Source organism: Electrona antarctica, assembly GCF_951216825.1.
Source record: "Electrona antarctica genome assembly, chromosome: 6".
Taxonomy (NCBI): Eukaryota; Metazoa; Chordata; class Actinopteri; order Myctophiformes; family Myctophidae; genus Electrona; species Electrona antarctica.
In genome coordinates, this window is record NC_136811.1 from 17,572,238 (window position 1) to 17,597,887 (window position 25,650).

General features: G+C 42.3%; 2 protein-coding genes across 2 annotated transcripts; one reads left to right on the plus strand and one right to left on the minus strand.

Moving 5' to 3' along the window:
* Positions 1-3,267: 3,267 nt before the first annotated feature.
* LOC306924982 (uromodulin-like) lies at positions 3,268-5,458 on the minus strand. The gene is made up of 6 exons (XM_079503661.1): positions 5,275-5,458; positions 4,941-5,095; positions 4,197-4,439; positions 3,840-3,999; positions 3,662-3,731; positions 3,268-3,542 (listed from the first exon to the last, which is right to left on the minus strand). The coding sequence occupies exons 1-6, from the start codon at positions 5,275-5,277 to the stop codon at positions 3,523-3,525; spliced, it is 651 nt and encodes a 216-aa protein (XP_079359787.1). The 5' UTR covers positions 5,278-5,458; the 3' UTR covers positions 3,268-3,522.
* Positions 5,459-17,028: 11,570 nt separating this feature from the next.
* Positions 17,029-24,551, plus strand: LOC306924983 (steroid 21-hydroxylase-like; the record flags this gene model as incomplete). The annotated part of the gene is made up of 6 exons (XM_079503662.1): positions 17,029-17,058; positions 18,489-18,557; positions 22,749-22,862; positions 23,239-23,405; positions 23,634-23,737; positions 24,304-24,551. The coding sequence occupies 6 exons, from the start codon at positions 17,029-17,031 to the stop codon at positions 24,549-24,551; spliced, it is 732 nt and encodes a 243-aa protein (XP_079359788.1).
* Between the last annotated feature and the right edge of the window lie 1,099 nt (positions 24,552-25,650).

A 25,650-nucleotide genomic window follows, 5' to 3' on the forward strand; every position in this document is an offset into this window, starting at 1 on the left:
AGAATATGGGATCTCAACCTGTAACTCAAACAGTCAGCGGCCCTCATTTGATTGGTCGTGCTCCCAGTCAATCAAAAGGGCACGAGTTAACCCCAAGCCCTTTCTTTCTGTGTGAGCCCTGCCCATTCTTACCTAACCGTGACCCCACAAACGTCATGCTTGAACTTAAAGTCATACTGTGTAACCTTTTGAATTGAATAAAAATTGTATTTTTGATATACATTCTCACTGGCATTTGTTTCCCCACAATAACCATGGTTGGGGGTAAAATCAGATAGTGAATGCAAACTCAGGTATGCATGTTGATAAACAAAAACAGAAATGAAACCCATGTGTGTTCATAAACAAAACAAAAAAACAAACAAGAAAATTAACTTTTAAAAGTTGAGCCTGACTCGGTGTTGATTTCAACCACAGAAGTTATTACAGAGTTATTAGCGAATTATTTTGGGATGAGGTTATTAGGCTATCGTGTTTGTTTCACTCTCCATGGTGCTGAACAGACATACAGTAAAGCATAGTGAACAGCTCATGGACAGTAACAAAGTATATTTACTGTACTGTACTGCTCATACAATTAAAACCAGCCTGTGAAGGTGTAAGGGTTTTACATCATGGCACGTAGGGGCAATAAGCTGTCAAGAGCTTGTAGATCTGCTATTTTCAAATAGAGTACTTGGAGGTAGAACTAGCCAAAGCTAACCCCTTTGGTAATGTCATCGCCATGATATCAGGTATATCCATATTTGGGCCTCATCATGATCACAAGTGAAAGTCAGAGCGGTCAGATGAACCTACACTCTCCACAGCACTGCTCATGTACATATGGAAGACAAGGAGACAGTCTCGAGGTGAGTTAACTTCATACACATGTACAGTATGTGTTGTTTAAGTGCATGTGTTCTGTACCACTGTCATCATAGAGGTTGGTGTTATAGTGTGTTAGACTGGTAGAGGTGACATTCACATGTAGCATGGCTCAAATGCCTAATATCTCCCCCTATACCCTATTTTCATGTGACACCTCATTGTGCGATGCAGGCCTCGATCTCTCCAAACACAGCCAACACACCATGGCAGACTAAGCTTTGCAACTATCAAATATATGAATGCAACTTAACTAGAGTGACTTAGTTTAACTGTTTATGTGTGTGTTCCACAGGGTACTGTACCAGAGGAAAAGCAGACACCGGGAATTCTAAAACACATTTGTATCTTTATTGCTGTCTGTGTACTCTCAAACAACTATGGTTAATGCAGTACTACTACTATTGATAGATAGATGGAGCACTTCTACCACAACTACTCTATTACTAATGCAGGCAAATTGAACCTGACATTACAGAAGAGACAGAAGAGAGATCTAGGAGGGGAATTGTTTTATTTTACTGTTGAAACGTAGAATGAAAACAGGAATATTTTCCCATATTTTTAATTCAATTATCTAGATCTAATAAAGGTTATATTGATTATATCTATACAATATTAATTATTCTGTTGTTTACATCCTCAGATGGTCACCTTACGGTCCTTACCTATGACAGCTGCCCTCCAGAGTTAGACTCGACCTACCAGAGTCTCAATCCAGCCACCATGGATCACAACTTCACTGTGCTCTACAGTCATACCAACACACACATAGTGTACACTATGTAGGCCTACACACTGTACTCTATAGTCATACCAACACAAACTTGTAGAGTACAGTGTGTACACTGTACTTCTACACCAAGGCTTCCCACACATTTCATGCTGTGACCCACAAAATAATTTGAACTGAGGCATTACATTTAGTTTGACTCTGTTCCACAGATACAGTAGCTGGCTCTAGCCCCTGAATCGCTATAACAATGCCCATTCAAAACAATATGTTCTGGTGAATAATCAATGATGGAGTGAAACAAAATGAAAATGAGAGTGTCAGGCTACAGATACAGCCATTTTCTTGTGTTTGGAAGCGCTCGTTATCAGTAAAGCAACCTCCTGCTGCCTCCTGCATTATGTGTACATTCTAAACAGATGGTACACATGGGCTGTTGAGTGATAGTCAACGAGCACTTCCAAACTCCAGCAGAAAAAAATCATCTGCAAGGAATTTCTTGACAGGAAGTAGCTCATAACATGTCTACAGTGGATTTTCATTAAATAAACATTGCAGACAGAAAGAGGATAATTCAAGCTTTCCGTTCAGCTGCAATGTTGCTGAGTTTGACGTAATTTAATACAATTAGATAGGACTGTTCTGTTTGGATGAATGGGCTGTCTATGGGAAGTTGCACCTAGGTAGCACCTTGCTGGCAAGATGGCAGCCGTGTGCATATCATCAATAGCCTTAAGTCCTCAGGCTATGGACCTGTGACCAGGGCCGTATTTATGCACAGGCAAGCTAGGCAAATGCCTATGATCTGTCATGGGAATTGCAATTGGGGGCCCTGGCTCCACCAGCCCAATGGCTAATTTGGCCCTGGCTGTACCTTGAGATGGCAGTACGTTCCATGTACTCCATGACATAATTTCTAATGAGTTAACTAATCTGTAGCACTGTCTCTGTCTGAAATGATGCTGCTGTAAACTGCAGTTTAATGATTATTAAAGAGTTTTTCATTATTAAAGAGTTTTCAGTTTGCCAACTTCTGTTAAAGTGTTTTCTGTGTGACAGTGTCATACCTGAAAGTAACCACTGAGTGCCGCTATAGAACCAATTATATCCTATCCTTCCTCACAAATGCAAGAAGACAAAGTACAGTATTAAACAGCAAAGATATGACATTTATAATGGATCAAAGTTCGCAATGCTCAGCATTATATTCAGCAGACAGTGTTGAACATGTAGCCTAACAAAATAAAGCTAAATTATACAAATAATTTGTTTGATTGGCTAGTGTTAACTAATTTGTGGTATTTTAATGTATGTTAAAGCCCTATCGTAGGTTGTCCCTCCTACTGAGAAGGAATTGTTTACTCAGGGAGGATTCATAGTCATAGTTGAAAGTGAAGTGCCTGTCAGTATCACCTTGTTTTTTCACTATTAATTAGTTATGACACACACACTTGATGTTAAGGATATGAAAAACGTTTATTTTTTTAATGATCAGTGTGTTTTCTTACAATACTCCACATTATTTTTAATCTATTTTTATGATTGAGGCTACATACGTATGTTTTTTTTTGTATTTTTTATCATTGAGCATTAACATTTATTTCTATATTTACATACATGTTTTTTTTGGGACTAGAACCTTAAAGAAGCAGACACAGATTTTGCCATTCCATGAATTTTATTTAATCAATCAAAATACCATTTCATTATTATCATAATTATTGATTTGCAGTATTTCTTTTTCAGAAAAAAGAAATGAAACATTGTTAATGATTTGTTAACTATATCATTAGATTAATCATAGCATAGACTATTTATGAAACCTACGCACACACAAAAATAAAGTCCTCATGAAATCATGCAATCATTAGAAAATGTAAGCAAATGGAATATATTGGAATCATTTAAAGATGTCCCCTGGTTCACTCCACTACCTTGTCCCCTGAAGATCCAAAGCAAAGAGAAAACAAAACAAAAACAAATGTTATCAACTTTAATTATATTGAGATGTCAGCAGTTCCGATCCTTGCTGTCTCTGTTATTGTTATTCTTGATACTCACAGCTGATTGGTCCAATGGTGATGGGTTTGACGGGTGTGGAAACGGAGCGACGACGCCTCCCTGAGCAAACCTGTGAATGGTGAAGGAATAGCAGTAAGCAGTGAAGCACACAGTTTGCTACTGACTTTAACTGTCTGGTGTGAAACAGCAGAGTGTGGAAATAAAGTGTGAAACTTACAGGAGAACATGAGGAGGCTCTCTGGTCACACAGGTGGAGGCTGCAGTGAAGGTAGATATCTCTGTAGTCTCCATCGAACAGGAAGAGCAGGGCAGAGAAACGAGCCTGGAGGGAAGAGCCGCTCTCAACCACGGTCACCTGACGACGGTTGGTAGAACACCTGGAGAAAATACATCATCATATTTTTCATCCCTCATTCTTCATTAATTAATTAACTTATTAATTTATGAAGGATTTTACATTCATACAAAGACACTGAGTTCACATCATAGTTACCATATACCCCATACCACACTCCGACCCAACCTTCACTTATTGTGACACAAACATCTGCTGAGGCTGAAGAGAGAAACATACTTGTTTTGAATGAGGAAGTGTCGCATGACGTCATCAGGGCTGGAGGAGTGAGTGGCATAGCAGTCGTCCAGAACGACCACAAACCTTGGATCTGTTTCCCCTACAGATACTCCTACATACAGGGCAGAGCCCACTGGCAGGGTGACTGAGCCTGCTGGGTAAGGCTGTGTGTAGTTGGAGTTTTGGAACAAGTACATGGAGGCACTGGCTGGGGAACCCACACCTGAATTGGCACCTTCAAGCCTGTCAGGGAAACATATGGCATTTAAAGGATCAAACTGTATCTATGGTTTGGTTTGGCCTTGTGGCCGGCTGGCTGTCACTGTTGGCAGACACATTTTGAAGTGCAAACTAAGAACTGTCTTGGGAAAAATATATATGGCCAACACTGAATGTATAAAATGTGGCACAGATCATATTTTGATATTGGCAGCCTGGAACAGAGAAACAAATTGAAGCCAGAAATGTACGGTAATTACTAGTCTCTTCTTGTATGGCAGCAACTAGAGGCCATTATAACAATGGCAGATCAATTAATAAAGAATCATTCAAAACACACTTAAATCTGTCATTTGTCTGCCTTTTCACAGTTCTGTACTGAGGTTGTTTGCTGCAATTTATTGACATTGGCATTTATTGTAGCATACTGCAATAGATTGTATATTCAGTGTGTTTTCAGTGTGTATATTCACTAATACTGTATGTTTTCACTGTCATTTGCATTATTGAAAATAGTTTACTTACTCAAGGTTTGGTCTGATAGCCACATCTAGGCTGCCAACGCTGGTCTCTGTGTCCAGAGGATAGACACAGGAGAAGGGAAACCTCTCAGGAAGTGAGGTGTTATTTGCAGAATAGATAAACAAACTGTTGGAGTAGATGGAATGGGTGTTGTTGGTCTGAAAGACAAATTACTGAATGGTCAGTCAAGTGAATCATCTAGCCGCCTCATAATTAAACAGAATGAAAAGGAAAAAAAATCGTCTTGACCAACAATTTTGTCCAACCACAAAGTAAGTTTGGTTTCTAGCTCTATATTGTACTGTGGCAGTGTGGCCAACAGCATCACTGTCCTCACCATCAATACGTTTCCACAGGTGTCAGCCTGACGTTCCACTTGGTACCACACTGTTCCATTATGCTCTGTGAATGATGAGCACTGTGGGTCGGCCAGGTGGCCAGAGGTTCCATTCAGACCAAAGGATTGCAGACCAGCCAGTGTTAGTCCAATTTGGATTTGATTCTGACCACAAATGAGGTCAGAAACTTCAGGATAATGTGAGGAGAACTCTAGGAAGGTAAAATAATGATTTAAATCAAATTATTATTATCAAACAAGCACTCAAGCCTTCAATGTCACAAATAAACGTTGTAATAATAATAATATTATAGATTCATATTTTGTAAAAAATAAAATAAAAACACCAACACCACTTTTCACCACTTTTACCTGCACAATAGGCTAAATGGCAGTTAGTTGGCGTTACAAGCTTGTAGACATAGTAGTTCCCACAGTTCTTCACATGGATGGGATGTGACGCAAAACGGCAACAGTCGTTATTCCAGTGACCACAGACGCTGCGCTGTACGACTCCCTCTGACACTGCAGGATGAGGCTGTGTCATCCATAGAGGAGCATGTGTTCCACACATGTTTTTTTGCACACATGTCTCTGACATCTGGGCACTGCTTCTCCCCAGGAACAGTCGATACCACCCCTGCCAGTTGACGTATCGGTCACAGCGCACGGTACCATCATAACCATAATCTGTTGCTCTCCAGGCATCATTCAGTACTGTGTAGTGATCACAGGGATCTACACAGCGAGAGTTGATTTGATTGAACACATCATTTTGCCAGTTGTGAATATATAGGCATAATAATAATAATAATAACAACAACAACAACAACAACAACAACAACAATAATAATAATAATTTAATTGAAGTGATACAGATCTGTTCAACATGCCTAACCATCCTATTCACACGCACGCGCGCACACACACACACACACACACACACACACACACACACACACACACACACACACACACACACACACACTTTCTTGTTTCCAGGCATAGGAGCAGAGAACCCCTTTCTATATTATTTCATAATTTCATACTGTTTTCAGCCTTATATTAGCACGTTTTACAATAAATATACAGGTCAATAGGCCTATATGAAAAACATCACTTAACCTTTCAAAACAATGATGCAAATGGTTTTCAATTGATTCTGGTACCTTTTACGCAATGTTAATATTATTTGTGGTATTAGTATATAACAGTAGCACAATTTGAAATTACCACTCTATGGCCAGAAAAATAATAAAATCTGTGTTTGACTAGTAGTCTAGAATCTTGGAACAGGAGTCCACGTGCATAGGGTGGCTTCTTTTTTACGCCACCTGTTTTTTCTAAATCCTTGAAGGGTGTATTTTAAGATCAGTAAGGTAACAGCTAGGCTAAAAACATGTCCCATTGGGTTCATTTTTAACCCTTTCTTACCAAATCCTATACCCAAATCCGAAAAAACAACCTACAGGGAATTACAATAGTCCAAATGGGATGAAATAAAAGCATGGATATGTTTTTTTCCCAGGTCTTGTGGTGTTAGTAATGTCTTGATTTTGGCAATGTTTCTCAATTGGAAAAGGCATGTTTGGACAACCTTTTTTACATGTGGTTCAAAATTAATTTGGTGAGCATGTCACATGCTACTTAAAGCATAAGGATTTTTGACAATGTTGCCTGCCATAGGATGTTAATGGTAGGGTCACAAGAAACCCATATAAGAAAGATTGCTCAATACCGACAGCCAGTCAGCAGGTGGATTCATGAATGTATATATAAACAATATTTTAGGCCAATAAAAAAGACTATATACCAAATTTCTGGTGCTACAATGTCTGTTTCTGTAATAGGCCTACCAAGCAGGACACCCATATGCATTATACATACCAATAAGAGGACATTAAAGTCAGTTTACCTGGACTTCCACTAACATTCTGTATGAACAGAACCAACAGAACAGACACTCTCACCATGGTCCACATCCTGGAGATCATGACACAAACCTGTTGAAAATACACAAAACATTTTTAGACATAATATATACAACATCACAAAGACAATTAAGCCATCTAGTGGTGGCTTAGGGCAGCGCTTTTGCCACCAATGCAAAGTGAACAGAGGTACCCTTATGTTGAAAGGGCTTTTGGACAGAAACCGCTGAGCCAGGAAGTAAAATCCGCAATTTAATGTCCCGCGATTGTAATTTAATACACCCAAAACATACTTTTGGTAAGCGAAATACTATCGTTTGGATACATCAGACGCAAACCAAGCTTGCATTTTGGTCTAAAAAGCGATTTCGAGATATTTACGTTGTAAGATGCTACGCCCCATAGCAAGCATAAGCCAGCGGAATTTTCATTTCCAGTTTGTACCGGATCCTTTCACCACGGCGAGTGTTACACAGGGAAACTGGACACAGCTGACCACCCGAATTAATTGATATTAAAAAAGGCGTCAAAAGGCACCATCGGCAACAGGGTACATACGCAAACAGGCGTCCAAAGGCGTCACGTGGCACTCTGTGAGTTAAAGGATAGAATGTAAATGTAGATAATTGACAAAATGTTACATGCAGAAAATTATTCGTCTGTCCTCTTACCTTGCAAATGTTTTATACAACCTGGAGGTGAGAATTTATAAGCCTGAGCCTCTAGAGCTGAACAGTGACATACCACAACTTGAAAGAGATAGAGATTAGTGTCAGTTAAGTATGTTAGAAATGACTGATGGTGATGGCTGATTTATATCCCACAGTATCTCATTACAAGGTGTGACAGGTGTCATGCATGGATGATCATGTTTTTTTCTTCCTCATGCCTTCAATATTTATTTATCGTGCCATTTACTATATGAAATCGTGCATTTCCCGTAAGTTTTTTGGTTTACAGTTTTATTAACAGTTTGCAGAATTACAGTACATTTCAAGTACAACTCAATACAACAACTGTTAATTGTGAGTGGACGACACCATAAAGCATTACACTTGTTTACAATAGGGCCCACCATTTTCAATTCATCAAAACAATTAGAGACGTACGAATATACACAACTATATAGTCAAAACAGGAAATCATCATAGAGGAGGTAAAAAGGGAAAAGAAACATATACAGTGAGGGGAAAAGGGGTGGGGGGGATTCTGATTTTACGGGGGCCAGTTTCTAATTGCAGCCGTCCGTAGGTTCCCTTTGAGGGTGGTTTTGAAGGAGTCAAGGGATTTGCATGTCTTAGTGACTGTTGGTAGGGCGTTCCACATTTTGGTGGCATATGAGCGAAATTAATTTAGTCTCTTGTTTGTGCCGAATCTGGGTTGCACATGGTTTGTGGAACTCCCTCTGGTGTTGTGGGTGTGGACTTCGTTGACATTAAGGAAGTATTTAGACAGGTACATGGGTATCTTGGTGGTGTATCGAATCTTGTGGACCAGACCCATTGCAAGATGCTGTACTCTGTCGTCAACCCTAAGCCATTCCAGCCTGTCAAAGTGGGCAGGGGTGAGGTGGGTTCGGGGAGTGAGGCCAAGTAGTAGCCTGACCAGTTTGTTTTGGGAAGTCTGGAGCCTAGTTTTAAGGGCCTTAGAGGTGCTGTGGTACCAGGAGGTGCATGCATAGTCGAAGAAACCTTGTACGAGGGCTCCTGTTAGGGTCTTCAAGGTGTTTTTGTTGACCAGTGAGGAGATCCTGTATAAAGGAATCTTGTTCTTTGGTCTTACTTAGACTCTCTATTGGCAGTTGGAGTATGTGCCCAGCCATTGTCAGACAGTGGTGCTACCCCTGCCCTTCTCATCACCTCCTCCATGAGATCCTCAGGATGGATCTGAGGCATCGTCGGTGGAAGACATCCAACTTGTTGGTGATGCTGGCTGTCTTCATCCACGTCTGACAGGCGTAGGTCGCTGTTGGGATGACCATTGACATGTAGAGGCGTAGCTTGGTGGCTGTAGTGATGGCTTTAGACGACCAAATGTTGCAAAGCCTGCAGCTCTGCCGATTCTGTTGTTGACGTCTTTTTCCATGTCTCCTGTACTTGAGATGTTACTTCTAAGATAGGTGAAGTTGTCAACATACTCTATGTCGTGTTGGCCTAGAGTGAGTGGTGGAAGGTGTTGGTGTTGTCCGACGGTCATGGCCTTGGTCTTTTCTTGGCTTATCCCTAAACCGATCTTTTCCCCGTGCTCATGTAGATTGTTAGTCATCTCTTGGAGTGCATGCTGGGTATGATTTGTCAGAGCCAAGTCATCCGCAAAGTCCAGGTCGGCCTTGCCACTTGATGCCGAAGTTTCCCCCGGTGACGGACTTCCTCATCACATAAGTATGTTAAATGACCTTATCTAATTTAAAGCAGGCAGGTTGGTCACGCCCCCATATATGGTCATGCCTCGTGACATCACGTGATGTCATCAATATTAAGCCCATATATGGAGATCCCTGATATCATATTGGCCAGAAAATCTGACCTCAAACCTCAAACCCTTAGATCTCCATATATGGAACTGACCTGTTTTGACATTCCATTATGTTGATCCTTCTCCATCCATCCTTCCTCTTCGATATCTCCCTTTTGACTTATACCTGTCCATTTAAACTCTAGAAGGACCTGCCCAAAGTTATTAGTGCAGCTGCGCCCGGCAGCTGGCAAAAACTAGAGAAAATGAATTAAGGCCCGGCCCTAACTGGGCCCTCATCAAACCTCAAGACACTGCCCCCGCTGCCACCCTTAGATCTCCATATATGGAGCTGACCTGTTCTGACATTCCATATGTTGATCTCACCTCATCAAAACCTGTACACTCAAGACACGCTCCATATGGCCAGTACAGAATTCACATCATATGTTGATCTGACCACCCATTCCAAAGCGTCAGTGCTCGCCCAGCTGTCTGCTGTCACCCAGGCGGATGCGTGCACGCGCTTCTCACCCTGAGGCGTCTTACTGGTTGTATTTTTATTTTATGCTACTGCTATAGCAGTTAGAGTAATACACCATAAACATAATCTAAATCCCATTGTATTAATTATTAATACATTAAATGAATGTATTAATTTATTATATTGAATAAATAGCCTAAGTAAAGTCTAGGGAAATACAGTATAATAGCACTGCAATCCATTTGGAGAGATTTCTTTTCAGGTTATATACGTGGTAAAAAGCATGAGAAAGGAAATTGCAATGGAATTTTGGCTGTGTTTTTTGGCTGTGGGTTCCAGATGTGTGTGTTGCAAGTTACCACACAATACAACTTCTACACGTTCTGATTTAACCCACCAGATGTCCAACAGCAGGCCGATGGCAAATTAGGGGGATAATGTTTTTGCCCACATGTGTGTGTGTGTGTGTGTGTGTGTGTGTGTGGTTGTGTGTTGTGTGGTTGTGTGCGTGCGTGCGTGCGTGCGTGCGTGCGTGCGTGCGTGCGTGCGTGCGTGCGTGCGTGCGGGTGTGGTGTGTGACAACTGACAAAATCACAAATTGACTTGTCGGAACCAGTACATTTTCAACAGAGTATTATGGTGCTAGGCTGGTAGAGTGTGTTACTGTCTGTGTGCACGTGATGTCATTAAAATACCGTGGTACCGAAAACATAATCACTATTACACCACTGATGTCCAGAAAAGCCTACTGTAGGTCAGGCTACCGCCACCGCGCCTCCATCACCACATGACATGTAGCCCCCTCTGTTGTTGTGAGGTTGCAGATCTGCTATCACCATTTTTGGGAAATGTAATTAAACACTAATGGTGTGTATTGGTCAACAAGTCAAGGCATTTGTACTTTTTATACTGCTATTTCTTTGGCTTGAAGCGAACCCACATTGTTTCTTTTGGAACAATATTTTCTAGTTTACAGTATGAAACACTAAATTTAATTTCCAGTTTCTAAACGGGAACAATTAGACCTAAGTAATGAAACGCTTAAGGCCTATTCATAGTCTAGTTTTCGGTGAAGAGGTGACCACATGGTGGTTAGAGTGTATATGTATTAGAGTGTATATGTTGTAGTTTTCGGTGGTCACCTCTTCACCGACAACTGGACTATGAATAGGCCTTACGATAACTGACGATGACTTTGAACATTACTGTCAAATAACCTCAAATAACGATGTGCCATTAGTACAGCAGCCCATTGTTCTAAAGGCCATTGTTATGGCTAAACCTAATCTTAACATCACGCTATATACTGTAATAATATTTATCTGACTATGAGGACATCGGAATAATGGGAATAACATTGGAATAATGGGCAGCCCCCCACGCAATGCCATTGGATTTCCCTAGATTTCCCCAAAATGTAAGGCATGATGAAGTAAACCCCATAAACAATACTAGGTTGATGAGTTCATGTTGTTGCATAAATCCTGCTCGTCTTTCTGCCCTACGATTAGTGTTTCATAAACATCTCCTGACCTGGAGTACCTGTTGCCCTGCATGTTTGAGGTCTAGTTGCGCTCCAACACTGTTGGAGCGCAACCAACAACAACACGAGATTGGTTTGCCAGATAAGTTACAATACATTTGCCTTTTATCAAACTGATTCGCATTACGGGTGGTTTGAAGAGGCACTCTCCGTTGTCCTAAGCGCATAACATGCCTACAGACACACCTCCACCCGCAAATATGGGAGTCTGCTAAATGTATAGTGGGTTGTGTGGCCGCAACATAACGTTTACGCATAGTGGAAGCTCCTGAATGCGTAATTCACGGAAAGTGTTTAATGCAGATACGATAGAGCCCAGTGTCTATTTTACGTCATGATGATGTACGATGATAACAGAGCCCCTCACTTCACACAGGTGTGATTTTTCATTATCTGATATGGTTTTTTGAGTGGTGTAAACCACTCCTACAACTGGCTTTTGTGTGCAGAAAAAAATGAGCATGGTTGCTATGTTCAAAATAATTTCTGACGTAATTAAATCACACCTGGGTGAACTGGATGACCGTAGCAACCATGCTCATTTTTTCTGCACAAAAAAAGCCAGTTGTGAAATCACATCCGGGTGTGATTTCATTACGTCAGACATTACGTCAGACCACGGCTGATCATGCTATATAAAACCTTACACCACTCAGTTCACACGGGTGTGATTTTTACTTAACATTAGTTGTACATGCTGGTATAATGTTCTGACTCTTAAGTGCTTATTTTTACATTGTTTTATATTAGTTAAGTACTATAGGAGCAGGTGTATTGTTGTTATCAGCACTGGCAATGGGCTTTGCTGTTCAGTTACGGCAGATACGCTTTTCCCCATTTCTTATAGCTGCAAGCAGTGATAAGACGGGGCCAAGCAATAAGAAAAATCACACCTGTGTGAGCTGAGCGGTGCAGGCTGCTCAACAACACCACTGGCTGGCTGTAGTAATAGTGCTCAGTGTGATTGGCCCTTTTAGGCTCCTCAACAGTGCCAGTGTGCCACTTTAGGTCACCCAGCGGTATTGCAGCTGTTCGTACCCCAAACGGACGAACGGACGGACGGACGGACAGACAGATAGACAGACAGATAGACAGACCTCCTCAGTACACTTCCCTCTCGTTTCAGTGTTGAACAAATGTAATGCCAAACCAGTGATAACTTGTAATAAGATTATGTGATAAAGTTAATGGAGTATGGGTGCCCGCTTATTGTAAACCCACCTTTCGATTAGTTTAGTTAGAGTAGTTAGTTTGGAATAGCATTTATTTTGTGCTTGCGTGCGTGCGAGAGACAGAGAGAGAGAGAGAGAGAGAGAGAGAGAGAGAGAGAGAGAGAGGCAGAGATAGTACAGCATTCATGGATGGGACTGGGAGTGTCCTTCACATGCTTTTATTCAGATAAGGAAAACCACAAGCACATACTGGTAGTGATGATATATCACGTTGAGGAAGTCTTTGGCCAAAAAACATGTTCATGGTTCATGGTTCACATTATGTGGATTCTAATAATGGGCAGCCCCCCACGCAATGCAATTGGATTTCCCTAGATTTCCCCAAAATGTAAGGCATGACAAAGTAAACCCCATAAACAATACTAGGTTGATGAGTTCATGTTGTTGCATAAACTCGTCTTTCTGCCCTATGATTAGTGTTTAATAAACATTTCCTGACCTGGAGTACCTGTTGCCCTGCATGTTTGAGGTCTGGTTGCGCTCCAACACTGTTGGAGCGCAACCAACAACAACACGAGATTGGTTTGCCAAATAAGTTACAATACATTTGCCTTTTATCAAACTGATTCGCATTACGGGTGGTTTGAAGAGGCACTTTCCGTTGTCCTATATAGGGAAAGCACATAACACGCCTACAGACACACCTCCACCCGCAAATATGGGAGTCTGCTAAATGTATAGTGGGTTGTGTGGCCGCAAGCTAACGTTTACGCATAGTGGAAGCTCCTGAATGCGTAATTCACGGAAAGTGTTTAATGCAGATACGATAGAGCCCAGTGTCTATTTTACGTCATGATGATGTACGATGATAACAGCGCCCCTCACTTCACAGGGGTGTGATTTATCATTATCTGATATGGTTTTTAATTAACATTAGTTGTACTTGCTGGTATAATGTTCTGACTCTTAAAGTATACAGCTTTGGCCCATGGTCCATAGCCTTTAGGGCTGATTCATACTCCTATTTTACCGCTGTAGTGCCGAAATGATTTCGGCTCGTCAGAAATTTACAGTGGAGTGGGGTTGTCAAATTATGACAGGCAATTCCTGCTGTCAAAATATGACCCCCCAGTAAAAAAACACTTTGTTTGAAATAGACACTCATGCTTTCTAAGGTGTAATTTGGGGTCCTAAGGATGAGTACAAAATGAATATCAACATCTTAAAACCAAAATGTTGAATAGGGCTTGCAAACCTTGCACCTTTGGTATGCAAATTTGGGGGGTGTGCCATTTTGATTGTGATGAGTCACTACTATACCTGGCCAACGGATAGGCTTAGGCCTCACTCACACCTTCGCAACAGACTGATGTATGCTTGTATTCTAGGTGCTGCCACACTATCGAAAGAGCTGCGCACGTTCTCGGCTGCGCGCAGCTTAAATTCTGAGTTTTTAGACAGCTGGTGGATGGAAAAGAAGCTCCACCTCCGCGGACTTTTTGCGCGACGGCCAGATTCCCGGAAACGCTCTCCTCCGCGCAAAAAGTCAGCGGAGGTGGAGCTTCTTTTCCATCCACCAGCTGTCTAAAAACTCGTAATTTAAGCTGCGCACAGCTTAAGAAGTGCGCAGCTTAAGACCGTTTTGCGCTAAGGTGTGGAGACGGTGACAAAGGGTGTGATACATCTTGCCCCAATCCCAATGCATTTCCAATGGGAGTCACATGGTTTGACACAACATGTGTGTTGTATGAGGGGGAGGGGGGCAGTCGAAACACAGCCGAAAGCCATACAACGCAGCTTGTAGTCCAAAATGTGGACTACAAACCATGTGACTTCCATTGGAAATGCATTGGGGTGGCCATGACACTCACAACATTCATACAACAAGCATGCATCAATGTTGTATGCTAGATCGAAAGGTGTGAGTGAGGCCTGGTGGAAAAAGTACTCAATTATTTTACTTAAGTAAAAGTACCAATACTGAAATTTAGAACTACTCCGTTACAAGTAAAAGTATGGAATTGAAAATGTACTTGAGTAAAAGTACAAAAGTATCGGCATCAAAATGTACTAAAGTACTAAAAGTAACTGATAATAAATTCAATTCATTTGCACCACTCAGTTCACACGGGTGTGATTTTTTCAAGTCCTATGACACTGTTTTCCCCCCAAGCAGAACTAAAAACCTATGGGTGCTTTGTCACTTGTCAAGAAAAAAAAATGGACAATACAAATATAGTATAGCCTTACCCTAATAATACTAGGGACTTTCTGAGAAGGGCACTTCTCATTGAGGTTTTTACACACTAAAACACGAGTGTTCATTTAACTGGGACCGTACCCACTACCCAAGTTCCCTCAGCCCTATGTTCCCTCAGCCCTATGTTCCCTCAGCCCTATGCTCCCTCATTCCAAAACAGACCCTATGTTCCCTCCAGTGGGGGCTGGTGGTGATTTGGGGTGGGGGGCTGTAAGGCATCAATTATACTATAATAATGCTACCCATAATTCACCCTGCAGCAACAGCATCACATTGCAGATACCAAGTTACAGCAATGACACTACTGGCGTCTAGTCTATCTACTTTGTTATAGCAAATGCTCCACAACAACACAGTGAACTCCAGTGAACGTTGTTCGTATGTCCGTATACAGTATATACAGTATATTTGAATATTCACAATTTTAAATATATAGTGCCAGGATGACATGCTCATTAATATGTTGCAGGAGATTTGTGGTATTGTATGCGATATCGGTACCACATTTGTCATGGTATGTGTGACCACAGTGGAAAAGAACATGGCATGACATAATTGTTAAAGAGGGCAGAACTGCACAAGTAAATAGTTTTTTGTCAGTTGAGAGAAAGTGTTTCAAAGTGTCAAATTACAATTACAACTAAATCATATTAACACTCAAGAAGCATAATTCATGGAAACCCTTGATCCTCAGACCTCCTCCTCAGCTCTGATCAAGGTTGGGCACCCCAATCAAACTACTATTGTGACACTGCATTCCTTTAAATCCTGACATGGCCTTCATTAATCACTCATTATGTACTTAATTATCTGTTTTGAATCTCAGGTATGTTTCCATTGTCATCTGTATAGTTTTCTCAACAACATAGAGTACAGTACCACACCTTAATTGACACCACAACTATTTAAGCCACATAACTGACTAACCCTAACCCACAGGCATGGCCCTTCTCAGCTTCAATTATGTTTTTCATACCAATTGTTGCATAGAAGCATCATGGTTTTGTTATGCGTACACACCCATGGTACTGTGCCAAGATAACTCACAAATCAAAACAAATAAATGGTGCATTTTTTTTATACAGCACCTTTATCCAAGGTGCTTTACATCGATTGTGCATTACATTCACCCATTCATACACATGGCAGAGGAAACCATGCAAGGCACCTACCAGCACATCAGGAGCAAATAGGGGTTCAGTGTCTTGCTCAAGGACACTTCGACACTAACTCTGGCAGAGCCCGGGTTCGAACTGGCAACCTTCCAGCCACTCTACCCCTGAGCCACCGCCGCCCCTACGCACACGCAGTCAAGTTGTCTACCGATGTTAACCATCTCAAACCCTCACCCTAACCTAACCTCCCACGGGGAAGCACACCTAAACCTAACCTAAGAGTCTGTTTAATTATTTAATCATTTCGTTTTATGAAGGTTTACATTTTATACTGTGAATTAATTGCACTAGCAAAGTGTAACATGCAGTGAGGATGGAACGTTTGTTCTACCCCATGGGTTCTCTGGGGTCCTAATATAAGGAGCGCAGCTTCCGGTTCCCCATAGTTACATTCTGGAAAGAAAAGCAACACTTCAAATCTTTTCATTGCTCCGTCTTTATCCCTGTTTATTCAGGTTCAGTTGTTAATGAGGTACTCATCAGCCCTGAGACCCGTAACAGAGGCTTGTCATGTCAGCTGTCACTCAGCTGTCACTCAACTCAATGAAGGCCAATGGAAGACGATTTGGGCTGTAAAACAATCTGCCCATTTTGACCTATTTTGTTTTTCTTACAAATATTTGATGCTGCTGCTTTAGATTCTACCTGCATATAAACACAGCAGAGGCCCTTCCAGGGACCCCTGTGTGCCAAAGGCACACAGTTTCATTCGACTATGAATGGGCCTTTTGCGCCATGACACAGTACGTGCCCTCTTGCCCGAGGGTATAAATGCACATACTCGCCATGCGAAAACTTTATATGCCTTATATGCTCCAAGGGCTAACTGAGCTGACAGTCCTGGTCCACCTAAATGCTCCGGGGTATGCAATATGCCCTAGGTACCAGGGTTAACTCACATAAGTTACCCAAACACAAAAGTCTATGTACGTGACCTGCCTCGTCTAGAGGCGACACCATAAAGCATTACACTTTTACAATAGGGCCCACCATTTTCAATTCATCAAAACAATTAGAGACGTACGAATATATTAGTATGTATATATATATATATATATATATATATATATAGTCAAAACAGGAAATCATCATAGAGGAGGTAAAAAGGGAAAAGAAACATATACAGTGAGGGGAAAAAGGGGTGGGGGGGATTCTGATTTTACGGGGGCCAGCTTCTAATTGCAGCAGTCCGTAGGTGCCCTTTGAGGGTGGTTTTGAAGGAGTCAAGGGATTTGCATGTCTTAATGACTGTTGGTAGGGCGTTCCACATTTTGGTGGCATAGGAGCGAAATTAATTTAGTCTCTTGTTTGTGCCGAATCTGGGTTGCACATGGTTTGTGGAACTCCCTCTGGTGTTGTGGGTGTGGACTTCGTTGACATTAAGGAAGTATTTAGACAGGTACATGGGTATCTTGGTGGTGTATCGAATCTTGTGGACCAGACCCATTGCAAGATGCTGTACTCTGTCGTCAACCCTAAGCCATTCCAGCCTGTCAAAGTGGGCAGGGGTGAGGTGGGTTCGGGGAGTGAGGCCAAGTAGTAGCCTGACCAGTTTGTTGACCAGGGAAGTCTGGAGCCTAGTTTTAAGGGCCTTAGAGGTGCTGTGGTACCAGGAGGTGCATGCATAGTCGAAGAAACCTTGTACAAGGGCTCCTGTTAGGGTCTTCAATGTGTTTTGTTGACCAGTGAGGAGATCCTGTATAGGAATCTTGTTCTTTGGTCTTACTTAGACTCTCTATTGGCAGTTGGAGTATGTGCCCAGCCATTGTCAGACAGTGGTGCTACCCCTGCCCTTCTCATCACCTCCTCCATGAGATCCTCAGGATGGATCTGAGGCATCGTCGGTGGAAGACATCCAACTTGTTGGTGATGCTGGCTGTCTTCATCCACGTCTGACAGGCGTAGGTCGCTGTTGGGATGACCATTGACATGTAGAGGCGTAGCTTGGTGGCTGTAGTGATGGCTTTAGACGACCAAATGTTGCAAAGCCTGCAGCTCTGCCGATTCTGTTGTTGACGTCTTTCTCCATGTCTCCTGTACTTGAGATGTTACTGAAGTTGAAGTTGTCAACATACTCTATGTCTTGGTGGCCTAGAGTGAGTGGTGGAAGGTGTTGGTGTTAATTGTCCAACGGTCATGGCCTTGGTCTTTTCTTGGCTTATCCCTAAACCGATCTTTTCCCCGTGCTCATGTAGATTGTTGGTCATCTCTTGGAGTGCATGCTGGGTATGATTTGTCAGAGCCAAGTCATCCGCAAAGTCCAGGTCGGCTAGTCTGCCTCCTTGCCACTTGATGCTGAAGTTTCCCCCGGTGACGGACTTCCTCATCACATAAGTATGTTAAATGACCTTATCTAATTTAAAGCAGGCAGGTTGGTCACGCCCCCATATATGGTCATGCCTCGTGACATCACGTGATGTCATCAATATTAAGCCCATATATGGAGATCCCTGATATCATATTGGCCAGAAAATCAGACCTCAAACCCTTAGATCTCCATGCGGAGCTGACCTGTTTTGACATTCCATTATGTTGATCCTTCCCCATCCATCCTTCCTCTTCGATATCTCCCTTTTGACTGATACCTGTCCATTTAAACTCTAGAAGGACCTGCCCCAAAGTTATTAGTGCAGCTGCGCCCGGCAGCTGGCGAAAACTAGAGAAAACTAGAACTGCACTCTGTCGAGTGCCTACTTGCTTGTTGCACACAAGTAGGCCATAAATGGCCTACTAGTGCGCAACCAGAGCGTGCAAGTACTGTCGACCGCTACAAACTGTCAAATCTCAGCTTCTCTGTGAAAGAACATTTGAAATATTGAAATATTAGGTTTAGCTATTTGCTACGTACCTAGTTTTTGGAGGTAAAAAAGTAGTATTGTTAAGTAAGGTAAGAGACAGCTTTTGATGGTGACGTATATGTCGATCAGTGTCGGGTGGATTAAAGGAAATGCCTCTATGTATATGTATATGTAATTTGTAAATTGATTAGCAGTATACTGTGGTTACTTTGCGTATGCCCTGTTTGATGCGTATGTATCGTAGCAGCATATGACGTCAGGTATAACTGGTATAACTAGCTCTCAATGATGACCTAATAAAGATGTGGATTAAGCACAAGTAGTCATTACGTCATACGCTGGCACGGCGCATACGCATCAAACGTCGACATGGACGAAAACTATTACTTGCTCGCTCTGCTTGCGCAAGTAACTAGAGAAAATTAAGGCCCGGCCCTAACTGGGCCCTCATCAAACCTTGTACACTCAAGACACTGCCCCCGCTGCCACCCTTAGATCTCCATATATGGAGCTGACCTGTTCTGACATTCCATGTGTGGGTACGTGCGTGCGTGCGTGCGTGCGTGCGTGCGTGCGTGCGTGCGTGCGTGCGTACGTGCGTGCGTGCGTGCGTGTGACAACTGACAAAATCACAAATTGACTTGTCGGAACCAGTACATTTTCAACAGAGTATTATGGTGCTAGGCTGGTAGAGTGTGTTACTGTCTGTGTGCATGTGATGTCATTAAAATACCGTGGTACCGAAAACATAATCACCATTAAACCACTGATGTCCAGAAAAGCCTACTGTAGGTCAGGCTACCGCCACCGCGCCTCCATCACCACATGACATAGCCCCCTCTGTCGTTGTGAGGTTGTAGATCTGCTATGACAATTTTTGGGAAATGTAATTAAACACTGGTGTGTATTGGTCAACAAGTCAAACTGCATTTGTACTTTTTATACTGCTATTTCTTTGGCTTGAAGCGAACCCACATTGTTTCTTTTGGAACAATATTTTCTAGTTTACAGTATGAAACACTACATTTCATTTCCAGTTTCTAAACGGGAACAATTAGACCTAAGTAATGAAACGCTTAAATCTATTTTACACATACCGTGGAGTTCTATATCTCCTACCGGAACTCATACTCTCGGTACAACACATGCAAAGGGTCAGATACAATATTCCGAGCTTGTCTCAACACTGCTTGTTCAAAGATGGCCTGGGGAGTGATGGAGGGGGGGGGGGGATGAATATAGTAGGCCTACAAACGTATTCCATTCATGGCGATGCAACTGTGATGTGTCATGTAGCCTTGGTGCGTGCGTGGACATGACAGCCAGCCATTATTTAATTCATGCAGGTGTTCGTTCTTTATTTATTTAAGATACAACACACCGCTGTGCCTGCGTGCGTCTGTGTGTGTGTATGAGGGGGGGGGGCAGGATAAGGCTTTTTCCATCATGTAACTATGGTTTCCATACGTCGTTTGGTCGTATTGCAGTTGTTCATGTCGCAAAAACGAGGGCGAGGCTTGATTTCATAGAGCGTGCCAGATTGATTTCAGCCGTCACATTTATCACTGCTAGGAACGAAACTAAGGAATGATCAGCTGTTTGCGATCACTTCATAAATGTCATGCCGACGTGAGTGTACTCCAAAACCTACACTTGAATCTGAGGCAGATTTTACACTCAATTGAATTGATAAATGAGGGCCTAAGTCTTCTGAGAAAGTGTAGACGCTGGTGTATTTTAGAACACAGTGTTGTAACATGCGTTTGCCAGCTCAGGTCCTCATCGATCTGTACTCCCAGGTATTTATACGAGGGGACCTGTTTGATGGTATGGTCATGGACACTAATCATACTGTGGTCTCCTTATATGGACCTAGGATCCACTACGACCGCCTCTGTTTTGTTTACATACATTTTCAGATGGTGTAGGTCACACCACTCTATAAACTTGTCTACTCTACATTATTAATGTTACCGTTCAAAATGATACGATGTTGACTTGTTACAGTCTGGAGAAATGCATTGTCCTCTATGGCAGTGGTTCCCAAAGTGGGGTCCTGCACCGCCAGGTGTCCTTGAGGGAGTTGCAGCTAAGTGATATTTTGGAACCAAATGGACCCTTATGGGATTGTAACTGAGAGAGTTACAAAGGAACCAAACGGATGCTAACGGGTCCATTACTTTTTCAGAGTTAAATAAACTTTGATTTTACAATATAAACTGGGGGTCCCAGAGATATAAATGCCATTAAATAGGTGCCCGTAGACTAATGCATGTCAAACTGGGGGTCCTTGAAATTAAACGGGTTGAGAATAACTGCTAGAGCCGTCAAAATCTTCTCTTATGGGGGTCCCTGGCATATCTTTTCAAATGGGGGCCTGCGGGCTAATGAGTGTCAATTTGGGGGTCCTTGACATGAAAAAGTTTGGGAACCACTGCTTTACGGGCAAAATCTGCGGATCCCCTTCAACGCAAACCCAGAAGTAAACCGGATGTTGTCAACCATCAGCGTGCATAAGGTGTATGTATGGTAAGCAGAGAGCAGTGGCTATACCGATGTAAAAAGCTTCATCGCCTTCGCTGTTCAGCCATCTACAAACTCACAATGAGTCATGACGCAACATGCCGTCAATCGTGCTCAGTCAGTGTTACAGGAATTCAGCTTCTGTGTTCACATTCCAAAGACATAAGCTAGCTTCCAGTAAGGACGTTAATGAAATATAGTAAACATTGAATCAGGGCTGCCAATTCCCATGCTTTGAGAGTGAGAGTCACGCAATGTAACCTCTTTGCATGCCACATGTCACACGCCACTCGCTATTTCACATGCTCATTAATGAACATAATCGACATAACTTGCTGCTTGTGGTCTGCCCTGCTTTGATCGAGGGCAGGCGTGCTTTCAAATGCCATCGCAAACTAATCAGAGGCCCCGCCCCTTGGAACCCAAACACAGTTTTGGCGACAGAATATATATATATATATATATATATATATATATATATATTAACTCAATTCTGAAAATAGACAACACATCACAATCCATCCATCCATCCATAATATTCAGAGTGATGGATGAAGAAACTGACATTTGAACTGCTAGTTACAGCCTGTATGCTAGTCTTCTATTTACCACTGTAGGCTATTAATCAACTGTTTTGTTGCACAGTCACAGCAGAAGACATGCAAAGAAGCCATCATAGGATCTCTGCTGCTGGCCACCGACCAATCAGCAGACACGACCCATGAAGCCACTGACCAATCACCAGACACAACCCATGGAGCCCCTAACCAATCACCAGACACGACACATGAAGTGGTGGGTATACCTGTTGACCTTCAGCTATTAGGTCAGCGCACTAATCATCAGCTTGGAATTAGAAACAGCATTGAGAGATCTTAAGATGTTAATTCATTTATTTGTATTCAATTTGTCTGAAAATGTCTCCCTCTTTCCCCCCCCAAGATATTTATTAATATGTACACATATTAATAAATACATAATTTAATTCAAGTGAATTTCCCCTTTTCAAGTCAGCTTAATTTCAGCATCCTCTTTGGTATTGAAGCAACATTCACGATTGAATGCTTAATGAATAACATTAACATTGAATAGCTGCATAATGAATCCATGTTGTCCTTGGGTATGTATGTATAGGTGCTGACAGACAGCCATGTCCACATGGCCACAGTGGACCTCATCATAGGGGGGACAGAGACAGTTGCAGCCTGGCTAAACTGGACTGTTGCCTTCCTACTGCATAGACCGGAGGTACCCCCCTAGCACTCACCTCTTCAGACTCCACCCTACGCCCCTAGCACTCAGCTCTTCAGACTCCACCCTACGCCCCTAGCACACTTTTTGCAATAGATGGTATACTATGCAGATACCATACATGGACACATGTTCTCATCTTTTTGTAACTTGGATTTGTTTTTCTTGACTACAAATGTGAAGAATGCTATATAACCGATTATTTTCCTGATATACTACTTTGTTTCAAAGCTCTGCTTATTCTGATCTCGCTCTTTGTCACTCTGGATATGAGTGTCTGCTAAATGCTTATGTTGTAAATTGTGAAGTGGTTGAATGGTCTTCAGACAGCCATGCCCTAAGCAGGCAATTAATGTAAATGTTTGACCGGTAGCTGCAGTGCAGAGTGTATGAGGAGATGTGCACGGTGCTGGAGGGACGCTACCCCACGTACAGCGACCGACACCGCCTTCCCGTCCTGGGCTCTGTGATCAACGAGGTGCTCAGACTGAGACCCGTAGCTCCACTGGCAGTGCCACACAGAGCCATCAGAGACAGCAGGTCAGCGCTGATAATACTATACGTACATATTATTTTTCATAGATTCTAATTTAATTCTTGACTGAGGCTTGTTTTCACAGTTTTGAGTATAGACCTCAAAAAGCAGTAGTTCTCAACCTTTTCAGGCCATTACGACCCCCCAAAATAATTATATTTGAACTGCAGTTCTTGTCTGGACCCCAACATCGAGAACCACTGATCTAATCTGTGTGCCTTGTATGTGTTTAGCATCGCAGGCTACTTCATCCCTAAGAACACGGTGATCATTCCCAACCTGTTCGGAGCGCACCACGACCCTGCAGTTTGGACTGACCCATATGACTTCAAACCAGGTCCTTCCTGGGCGGGTTGGGGTGCACACCATTCCTTTCACTTGACTCAGGGTTCCATTTGTAAAGACATTTTCTTAACCACTTGAACTTACTTTAAGCCATACAGCAAACAGTATATTGTCGCTGTCGGGCAGAAACCTCCTTTCTCCATATTTTAACCTTTTGTGTTTTTTCGTAAATGAATGCCCTACTGCCTACTTGATCATACTATATCATCACACAGAGAAATAGCAGATCCACAAGCTTGAAATGCATTTGTGCTTGTAGATCTGCTACTTTTGAGTAGTTTTGGACATAATTAGGTTTCCACCCGACAGAGACGATATACTAATTACTATATGTTCAGACCGATATGCGACCTTCACACCTATAGCACAAGGCACAGAGTGACCTTTACCCTATGATTCTACTCAGTCTGAGCAGAAGCATGCAGGGACAAATCATATCCCCACAGTAGCCATACAAATGAATGACCAGATCGGACATACTGTATGTTCACTTCGATCCCTCTTAGCAAATAGATCCCTGCTACATCAATCAAATATAACGCTAACTCTCTCTTTCAGAGCGTTTTCTGGAGGGAGGCGGAGGCTCCACGCGTGCTCTGCTGCCTTTCGGAGGAGGTGCTCGGCTGTGTCTCTGGGAATCCGTTGCCAAAGTGGAACTCTTTCTGTTCACTGCCTACTTGCTGAGAGATTTCCAGTTTGTTCCTCCTGAGAATGAGGCCTCTCTGCCAGACCTGAGAGGAGTTGCCAGTGTGGTGCTCAAGGTCAAATCCTATGACGTTATAGCTCGCCCAAGACCCGCCACTTAATCTGTAGTGTTTTATTCTGTGTTTAATATAAGAAGTTCGGAATGTGTGTGGAAATGTGCATGAAACAAATTTGTTAAATAATCTAAAAACCTTAAGATGACTAAATTGTCTATTCAGCATAATGTTGTTATCTTCATCAGTGCAACTAACAAGATGGGATCTCAACCAGTAACTCAAACAGTCAGCGGTCCTCATTTGATTGGTCGTGCTCCCAGTCAATCAAAAGGGCACGAGTTAACCCCAAGCCCTTTCTTTCTGTGTGAGCCCTCCCCATTCTTATCTAACCGTGACCCCACAAGCTTGAACTTAAAGTCATACTGTGTAACCTTTTGAATTGAATAAAAATTGTATTTTTGATATACATTCTCACTGGCATTTGTTTCCCCACAATAACCATGGTTGGGGGCTAAAGTTGGGGTAAAATCATATAGTGAATGCAAACTCGTGTTGATAAACAAAAACAGAAATAAAACCCACGTGTGTTCATAAACAAACAAGAAAATTAACTTTTAAAAGTTGGGCCTGACTCGGTGTTGATTCCAAGTTATTAGCGAATTATTTTGGGATGAGGTTATTAGGCTATCGTGTTTGTTTCACTCTCCATGGTGCTGAACAGACATACAGTAAAGCATAGTGAACAGCTCATGGACAGTAACAAAGTATATTTACTGTACTGTACTGCTCATACAATTAATACCAGCCTGTTCACCCACAGCTATATGAAACGATGCATGTCCATGGGATTTCGTGAAGCCCGGGGATTAGTAACCTATGCAATTACAAAACAGTGACCACTGGAGTCACATACTTTGGCAGGTTACCAATTCTGACATAACAGCAACCAACATGAAGCTGGGCAAATGAAAGTATGGGTTGTGATGTGAAAGGTGAAGGTGTAAGGGTTTTACATCATCTGATCTTACAGATCTGCTATTTTCAAATAGAGTACTTGGAGGTAGAACTCCATATTTGGGACGGCTAACCCCTTGATATATCAGGTATATCCATATTTGTCATATCATGATCACAAGCGAAAGTCAGACCGGTCAGATGAACCTACACTCTCCACAGACATTAGAGTACAGAACCTCCAGACTCT

Excerpts from the sequence above, each read along its gene's own strand:
- LOC306924982 (XM_079503661.1), bottom strand. Across the intron at positions 4,000-4,196 it reads CACTTCCTCATTCAAAACAA|GTGTTCTACCAACCGTCGTC; the intron begins GTATGTTTCTCT and ends TATTTTCTCCAG. Across the intron at positions 3,543-3,661 it reads CACCATTGGACCAATCAGCT|GGGACAAGGTAGTGGAGTGA; the intron begins GTGAGTATCAAG and ends TTGGATCTTCAG.